We start from the raw sequence: 9,121 nt of genomic DNA, 5'->3' as shown, positions 1-9,121 counted from the left end.
CGAGGTTCACGACCATTTACCTTAGTACGAAGGCGTTTGGTAGATTTTTCATGGCAGAGGTTTGTGGTTGATACATTATTTGGTGACATGGTTTTCCTTCAATTCTCTTGAGGAGTGATAGAGAGGTAATTGATTTCCAAGTTATTTTCTCTGAAATTTTTGGTGGTTTGTTGAGATTTATATATGTGCCCCGTATGTATAAATTTGGTAATTTTTATAGATGTGAGTTCAAAATATCCTTGTTGTAATATGTGTGTAACTTTCTTATTCTTCTTCTAATTTATATTGAAATTTAAATGCTTCATTCTATTTTTAGTGGGTTGATTCATAAAAATAACATGTATTGTACATGCATGAATGACTATGTATGGAAAATCGAAGGAAAGGAAAATTCCAACGTATGGCTTGCGGATTTTCCTTTTCATCTATTTTTAATAAATTATTAGTTTTATTATATTTATCATAATCCCTAATGTGAAGGTTCAGATGCTAAGGTGTTGACCCCTTCAATCATGATGGTTTTTTAAGTTGAAAATCGATTAATGTAATCCTTAATATTAGCCCGTAAATCAATATTGTCATTTCGTCGTTATTCTGTCTAAATCAACGTTGAAAATGGTCACGTGCCCCCACATGACCACATTTTCATGGCCAATATTGTTAAATAACTGTACTCCTTATAATTTGACCAACTACCTCCCTTTCCTCAATTCACGTCTGCTTTTTCCTCCATTTTTTCATAACGTCATTTGTTAAGCAACCTCAAATTAGCCCTTACATAGACCAATTACTAAGCTTTGTTCTGTTACTTGCCACTAGAAGGGGACTTCACCGAGCTCCTTGGCTCTTTTTTTTCTTGGGCCTTCCCGTTTGCTTCTTGTACACTATAGGATCAATTAGAGTAAGTCTGATCACATGATTAGGTCATTGATCTAGGGTAGGCATTAGGGTTTTGACGGGGGGAGAAAGCCCTTAGATATGATGTTTGCTTTTAGCAATCGTCCAAATACATTTGTGGGTCTTGTTGCTTCAAAATTTCAATAAACCACTCCCATGTGTTCTGGTTTTCAATCTCCACAATTGCATATGTTATAGGAACATCTCATTAATTGCATCAATCCCAACTACAATTAATATATGTCAAGGATATTGGCCTCTAAGCATTCATTTAAGGGCTGGTTTAAGGTTGCTTAATTTTTTATAAAAGTAGCTTCTTAAAAAATTGGGGACCTTAATTGTGTTCAGCAAATGAAATAAAAAAAGTTTTTTTTTTTTCCAAAAAATTGGTACAAAATAGTATGAAGCAGAAGCAGCTTTACACATGCTTATAAAAAACGCTTTTTCTATCGGAGGTATATGAACCATACTAATTAATGAAACTTTCACATTGACAATCTTACCCCTTATCTTCTTTTTTTTTTTTTTCTTTTTTTTTGGCTAAAAGCACTTTTAGCACTATAATTTACTAAAAACACTTACCTACATTTTTACTTAGCTGTTGTTGGAACCAAATCTGCGCATCGTCGTGGATAGTGGAGACACAAAGTTGAGCAACCTGCAAAACAGGAACAACCATGGGCAAGCCTACGACTGGGGTGGGCAATTTAAGAAAGGAAGCCAAGCCTCACAAACATACATGCACCTTCGTTGAAACAGGTTGTGCCTCATCCTAATGCCGGCCAAGTGCTCTTCGACGGTCAAGTTAGTAAGCTATTTCAGACTCAAGCAGTGGGCAAGAGAATTAAAGTACATAGATTGTGTTACTAGAGACAAATCCTAGATGAGTGTATTTATATTTTTAGGATAGAATCCTTCTTCTAAGCTAGGAGAATCTGAGATGATATCTAGGAGTTGTGATTACTTGCAGCACATGTCAATTCCTAGATTGTAGCAACTCCAAGACTTACGAAGGATTTGATTGAGTCCATATTCGGATTAGATCGCGTATCTTGCGGAACAAGTGTAGTCATACCAGTAAAGTCGTTTAGACTTCGCCTATTACCCTGGAACAAGGTGATGGTGGTACCGCTGCTCCGTCTAATCCCACTCTACTTGGAGCTAGTGAGTCCATGACTGGACTTCTGAGGTAACGGTCTTCAAATCAACCTTACTCCAAACGTAGAAAATCATGGTCCCACAAACTGTTTATTTTGCCTTATATTTATTTATAATTTTTAAGTAATTGACTACAAGGGTAAAATCGTCATTAAGTGATTTTTTATGCTGATATCAGCAATTATTTTTAGTTTTTTTGGTTAAATGTGTTCTGTGAAAGTGAATGGAAATTCAATGAGTGTTAGAGCAACTTTTCAAACTTGAGAGATTTTGTAAAAACACAATAAATTTCAAGGAGTGTGAGTAAAATCAAGAGAGGAATGACTATAAATAAATATTTTAAATGGGATGGTGCTAGCAGCCCTCGATAGGCCTTCTATAGTTGGCTGAAAAATTGAGAGTAATATCAATAGTACAAGAATCAAACTCTTATAATAGATTGCAAAATTTAAGTGTGATAAGAGTAATTTATTTAAGAAATTATTATTAGCACTCTAAAAATCTCATTCTACACTTCAAACTTTCTATATTAAGAAAAAAATACATTTATGAAGAATGTATAATGAAAATTTTAAAGTACGAATAATACTTTCGTTTATTTATTTATTTTAATATGAATGAAACTCTCTGTACCTGATTATTGTATACAGACATCGAACTCAACCAAATCACTCCAGCAAAACCACGAAGATGGGCCCAATCCATAAGCCCAGTTAAAAATATAAAGTTAAAATCTCAAAACTCATGTCGCACGTTAGCACCGGGCCTCAGATCAAAGTGTGTTGTTTCTGGAAGCGGGAGAAGGTTCTGGAACGTCATCGCTCTGTCCCCAATAATAATAAAACCCAATATGGCAAAACCCTAGTAAAGCAAAAGCTGCGAGACCCTCTTATCCACACTCTCACACTTCCTACTCCCTCACTAAAGCCTGCGACCCTTGAAGCTCTGACAATGGCGTCCGCCAACGCTCTTACTTCCGCTTCCCTTCTCTGCTCTCCCAAACAGGTAACTGGGTTATATTGGGAAACCGTTTGAATTTCTGGGTTTTGTGCCTCATTTTTTGGTTTATCATTTTCCTGTAAACCAAACATGGTTTAAGGTCTGTGGGCTGATTTGATTGTGTTTTTGGGCTGCATATTCTGATAATTTGAGGTTTATTTGCTTTAATCTTTCTGGGTTTTGTTTGGTTGGTTAAATTTTCACAATTTCGTCTTTGGGGTGAATTACTGGTAGCTATGTAGCTTGAATTACCGGATAGTTTTGTGATTGCTAGTTGGTTCTTGTTGGAAAGGATGGAAAATGCAGCGTTTATTAATCTGGGGTTCATCGTTTTTGTGGTTTTTGGGTGCTTGTTAATAGCATTGGAGGATTACTATATTTAATCGGTTTCAGTTTTTCGCTTTGATCTAATTTTGTGATATTTTAGCAGAGTTTGAGAAGGGGAGTGAGTCATCAGCAAAGCAATAGGGTGAATTACAGGCAATCAAGGGTTCGCTTCGTTGTGAAGTCCTCTGCAAAAGAAATTTCTTTTGACCAGCATTCACGGCGTGCGCTACAGGCCGGAATTGATAAGCTTGCGGATGCTGTTGGCCTTACTCTTGGTCCTAGGGGTATCTTTCTGTCTTTATCTTAAGTACTTATCTCGTGTGCATTTGTGAAGAAAAGAAACCCATTTCGCATGTTCAACAGTTTCTAGTACTCAGCGGTTTGTTTTCATGGTATGCTATTTGAACTTGAGTAGTTCCGAATATTGATGTGCGTTTTATGTTTTGAAGGGAGGAATGTTGTGTTGGATGAATATGGTAGTCCTAAAGTTGTGAATGACGGAGTCACAATTGCCAGAGCTATTGAGTTACCTGACGCCATGGAGAATGCTGGTGCAGCTCTCATTAGAGAGGTTTGACCTTTATGTTTATAGTAATTTCCCCAGAGTAGTACCATACTATAGCATGTTACGCAATTTACATTATTGTGGTTGGGTTATTTTTGTTTACCTTGTTTCCTTGTTTCAACTGATTTAGGTTGCCAGCAAGACCAATGACTCTGCTGGTGACGGAACAACAACTGCATCAATTCTTGCACGGGAAATAATCAAGCTAGGGCTCTTGAGTGTGACCTCTGGTGCAAATCCTGTTTCAATAAAGAAGGGTATTGAGAAAACGGTACAAGGGCTGGTGGATGAACTAGAGAATAAGTCTAGGCCTGTTAAGGGTCGTGATGATGTTAAAGGTACTGTGCTTTGATGAGTGTCTGGTTATTTCATTACGTTTAATAATTTACTGAAAGCCCCACATTCTTATCATGATCATTATTTTTCTTACAGCTGTCGCATCTATTTCTGCCGGGAACGATGAGCAAATTGGGACAATGATTGCTGATGCTATTGACAAGGTTGGACCTGATGGTGTATTGTCCATTGAGTCATCATCTTCATTTGAGACCAGCGTCGAGGTAGAAGAAGGAATGGAGGTGGGTTTCCTTTCTTTGGTTTTAGTTGCAGTTCAACTTTTCCTAACTGTATTTTATGATTATCACCTCTTGACGTTGTTGTCTTTGGTTACAGATTGACAGAGGATATATCTCTCCTCAATTCGTTACAAACCCTGAGAAGTTGGTTGTTGAATTTGAGAATGCAAGAGTTCTGGTTACTGACCAGAAGATTTCAGCTATCAAGGACATAATTCCTCTATTGGAGAAGACCACTCAGTTGAGAGCCCCTCTGCTCATAATTGCTGAGGATGTCTCTGGGGAGGCTTTGGCGACTCTTGTTGTGAACAAATTGAGGGGTATACTGAATGTTGCCGCTATCAAAGCTCCTGGTTTTGGTGAACGGAGAAAAGCTCTCCTCCAAGATATTGCCATTTTGACAGGTAAAGATTTGGCTTCGTTTATCAGTTTATAATTCTACAGCACAAGTCAAAGTTTGATATCTGGTATCCAATTAGATGTTGCTTGGTTAGTTTGATACTCATTCGGCTAGTTCTCCATATATTCAGGAGCTGAGTTTCAAGCCAGTGATCTGAGTCTACTGGTTGAGAACACCTCAGTTGAGCAGCTTGGTTTGGCCCGGAAGGTGACAATCTCAAAGGACTCCACTACCATTATCGCTGATGCAGCATCAAAAGATGAGTTGCAGGCCAGAATTGCACAGCTGAAGAAAGAGCTGTCTGAGACGGATTCTGTTTATGACTCAGAAAAGCTGGCTGAGAGGATTGCCAAATTATCAGGTGGAGTTGCTGTTATAAAGGTCGGTGCTGCTACAGAGACCGAACTTGAGGACCGTAAACTCCGTATTGAGGATGCCAAGAATGCTACTTTTGCTGCCATAGAGGAAGGGATTGTGCCTGGTGGTGGCGCTGCTTTGGTGCATCTCTCAGCATACGTTCCTGCCATCAAAGAAAAACTTGTCGATGCAGATGAGCGGCTAGGTGCTGACATTGTCCAGAAGGTAACAATCATTCTATGATAATTCTCTTTTCTAAGACTACTATGTACGTAATTTGGTATCATCTGGCTAATTTGCACAAATACGTATCTTTAAATCTGACAACGCAATCTATGTTGCTGCTTGCAGGCACTGGTAGCACCAGCAGCATTGATAGCCCAAAACGCTGGAATGGAAGGCGAAGTGGTGGTGGAGAAAATAAGGGATAGTGAATGGGAGGTTGGTTACAATGCAATGACAGACAAGTACGAGAACTTGGTGGATGCCGGTGTTATTGATCCGGCAAAGGTAACAAGATGTGCTTTGCAGAACGCAGCTTCGGTGGCCGGAATGGTCCTGACCACCCAGGCCATTGTGGTGGAAAAGGCTAAGCCCAAGTCGACGGCGGCCGCGGCCCCACAAGGCATGACTGTGTAATGTGTAGCATGTTTAGAGTCAGAATTTTTGGTAGCGTGGATTCCGTGCCTTCGGGTCAAAGACGTTTGTTAAAACAGCTGTTATCACTATGAATGAACTTATATAAAAGATGTGATAAAATTGAGAGCTCTGTCTCGTTGCGTTCAGTAATTTTCTTCTGGCTACAGCTTTATGCAGAAACAAGTTTATTTTTTTTACCCGGGTTAACAAACATGCCGAGTTGTGCGTGGAGTTCGTTGTGTTTAAGCCTTCAAGGCATGGTTGGAGAGTGGAAAAACAGAGACTTACATTGCTTAAACCATGGACTGTCCAGGCCACTTTGTATTACGGTTTATGTTATTCGGGTTTTAGGTTCGATTCTCGTCAAGGCGAATTTGAATTACATTATTGCTAGCTCATTATGATGTTACGTTCACCCCCTTCTTCATTAACGTGGATAATATCGTTTGTTAAGAGTATGGATTGTCCAACGATTTCAGGGAAATGTTTTCTCGTTCCTTTTGTTTGTTCCTTATTCTCTGCTGTTAGAAAAAGAGTAGGAAAAAAATAGAGCAAAGAGTGCATGTTAGAAATAAAATATAGAGAAAGAGAAAATCATAGAGAAACGAGAGAGAGATCGAGAGAAAAATTAGACGATCATTGCCTTCTGGTAATAATAACAAATTGCTTTCTTGTCGAAGGAAATGATACTCTAATTTATCTCTCTATATTTTATTTGATTAAAGAAAAAATAAATAAAACCCCAGATTTCTCTCCCACAAGCCACCACCTCCGCCACCGCGCCCAACCCTCCCTTCCTTCTTCCTCACCACTCTCTCTCTCACCTTCTCTTTCTTTCTCTCTCTTCCGCTTTTTCTTTCTCCTCCTCTATTAAGCCGAGAAAGGACAAAAATGAACACCGGCAAGTCTGTGTAAGCTCTTGAGTTGCCACCGACCATCGCTCACGCCGATGTCGAAGTAAGAGTGGGATGCACAGAGGGAAGATGAGCAAGAATAGTAAAATAAAGTCGTCGGTGAACTCGCCGACCGACGATGAAGGTGGATGGTTGCTCTGTGATGGGAGCTCGGCATCAATGGCGAGGGGTGGGGGGGGGCTAGCAATTTCTAAATTTTCTCTTACATTAGGTTAGGGGTAAATTAGGAATTTTAGTTCAAAAAAATCTAGATGGCATATTTTCATTTAAGAAAAATAAACAAACACGTATCAAGCCTTCATTCGTGAGGAACATCAGCTTAGCTAGGGTTCCTAGTATCCAGAAAAATTTCTCCGCTCCACCGAGGAACATCTTTATCACGCAGCCCCACGTACGACGCTGCCTTTTGTCTTACCAACATGGATTCTCTCTCTACATTGCTTGTCCTGTGTTGGAAACAATTTTGTATGCAACGGTGCATAAATGAGGTGCAATTATATGCTACTTTTAGAAAGTAATTTAAGTTTTTTTTAGTATTTACTTGCATATCTATAAATAATTGATTTTAAAAATAAGGAAAATATTATTGGCACTTCAAAAATCTAAAATGAGATATTTGAAGTGCCAATAACAATTCCCGGCATGAGATATTTTACTTTTTAAATATAGAAAGTTGAGAATGAGATATTTTACTTTTTAAATATAGAAAGTTTAGAGTGTAGAATGAGATATTTGAAGTGCCAATAACAATTCCCTAAAAATAATTCTATTAAAAATATTTGAGTAATTTAAAAAGCACTTTTAAACCAATTCAACATAAAAATGAGAGGAATTGCTGTGAAAGTAAATGAAGTGCAAGTTAACTGATATTTAAGAGGGAGAGGGAGGAGAGAAGAACAGGCCTTTCCGTATGAAAGCTAAGTGAACGAGTCAAATCTTTCGTATCGGAAATTAGCAACAAAGCATTGTCGCCAAGCAAAAGATATATGACGGTCGAAAATCCATTTAAGCTTGCCTGTCGTGGTCATCGGATCAGCCTATTTAGGGTCATTTTGGGGATTTCAATTTTTTTTTTTTTTTTACAGAAAATGTTATCTACATTAAGATTGTTAGAATTCATTTATCCCACATCGGCCAAAAGGCTTGAGAACAAGCCCTTTAAATAGAATTACCCCATTCTAACTAATACAGAGGCCTTTTGAATTAAAACCTCACATTTGATGGATTGAGCAGATGGTTAAGTGGGGACAACAATACCATTGGTTTTGTTGGAGTGGGCCCTCGGCCCGTCTACCTGAAATTTAACATGGTATCAGAACAAGGTTGTCCACGTGTGAAGCCCAAAGGCCACACTCGCTCCACGTCACCCAATTGTTGTCCACGTGTAGGCTTAAAAATCCGCCACACGTGCGGGGGCGTGTTGAGAGTTGTCCCACATCGGTGAGGGACAAGGTTTGCTATGTGTTTATATGGTCTTGGGCTACTCCTCATATTACCAATTAGTTTTATAATAAAACCTTAATTTCAACATGGTATCAGAGCCAGGGAATGAGCCTGTACATCCACGTGAACGGGTGGGTCCCCTTTGACCTTGCGCGAATGGGTGAGCCTCGACTTGGGTCCACGTAGGCCAAGAGATGCCACGTGAACGGGTGGGTCCCCCTTGGCCCCACGCGAACGGGTGAGCCCCGGCTTGGCTCTACGTGGTTACCGATGTGTGGAACTTCACGTGTGACCCATAAAATGGGGTCTCACGTGCGGGGGAGTGTCCCATATCGCCCAGAAGGCTTAAGAACAAGCCCTTTAAATAGAATTACCCCGCTCTAACTAATACCGATGCCTTTTGGATTAAAACCTCACACCTGACGGATTGAGCAGGTGGTTAAGTGGGGACAGTATCGGTGTTGTTGGAGTGAGCTCTCGGCTCGTCTACCTGAAATTTAACAAAGATGGTGGGGATGGGGCTAGTAATAATATGATTCAAATTCGTTTTTAGTGAGAATCAAACTACTTCTCACTTACAAATGAAGAGAAATACCAATAAGTCATAGTATTAAGTGGCTAAATTTGAACTTCTGAATGCGATGATTGCCTCTATATGGTAATTGATAGATCAAGGACTTGAGCATCCTTTTTCTTTCCTTTTTTATTGATGGGATTTTTCTTTCCTTGTTTTCCTATCGACCTTGGAAGCTGAAACATGATATGAACATTACTACTTTTGATTCATCTTCTTTAAATTCAACGTTTGAATAAGATATTTTGTTCCAACCAAATGAAAAGACAGAAA

At 39.2% G+C, this 9,121-nt stretch overlaps 1 protein-coding gene across 2 annotated transcripts; it reads left to right on the top strand.

Moving 5' to 3' along the window:
• The first annotated feature begins 2,820 nt into the window (after nucleotides 1–2,820).
• LOC137714710 (ruBisCO large subunit-binding protein subunit alpha) lies at nucleotides 2,821–6,063 on the top strand. 2 transcript variants are annotated; one of them, XM_068453856.2, is made up of 8 exons: nucleotides 2,821–3,060; nucleotides 3,485–3,665; nucleotides 3,831–3,952; nucleotides 4,077–4,284; nucleotides 4,379–4,524; nucleotides 4,619–4,925; nucleotides 5,052–5,503; nucleotides 5,630–6,063. In XM_068453856.2, exons 1-8 carry the CDS (start codon nucleotides 3,007–3,009, stop codon nucleotides 5,915–5,917), a joined length of 1,758 nt encoding a protein of 585 aa, XP_068309957.2. In that variant the 5' UTR covers nucleotides 2,821–3,006; the 3' UTR covers nucleotides 5,918–6,063. The 2 variants fall into 2 exon arrangements, with proteins under 2 accessions (XP_068309957.2, XP_068309956.2); XM_068453855.2 differs by having other exon boundaries at nucleotides 2,831–3,060; nucleotides 3,482–3,665.
• Nucleotides 6,064–9,121: the final 3,058 nt, after the last annotated feature.

This window comes from Pyrus communis, chromosome 3 (genome assembly GCF_041283825.1).
Source record: "Pyrus communis isolate YQ-2024b chromosome 3, ASM4128382v1, whole genome shotgun sequence".
Classification (NCBI taxonomy): Eukaryota; Viridiplantae; Streptophyta; class Magnoliopsida; order Rosales; family Rosaceae; genus Pyrus; species Pyrus communis.
This window is presented reverse-complemented; position numbering and strand designations above follow the sequence as displayed.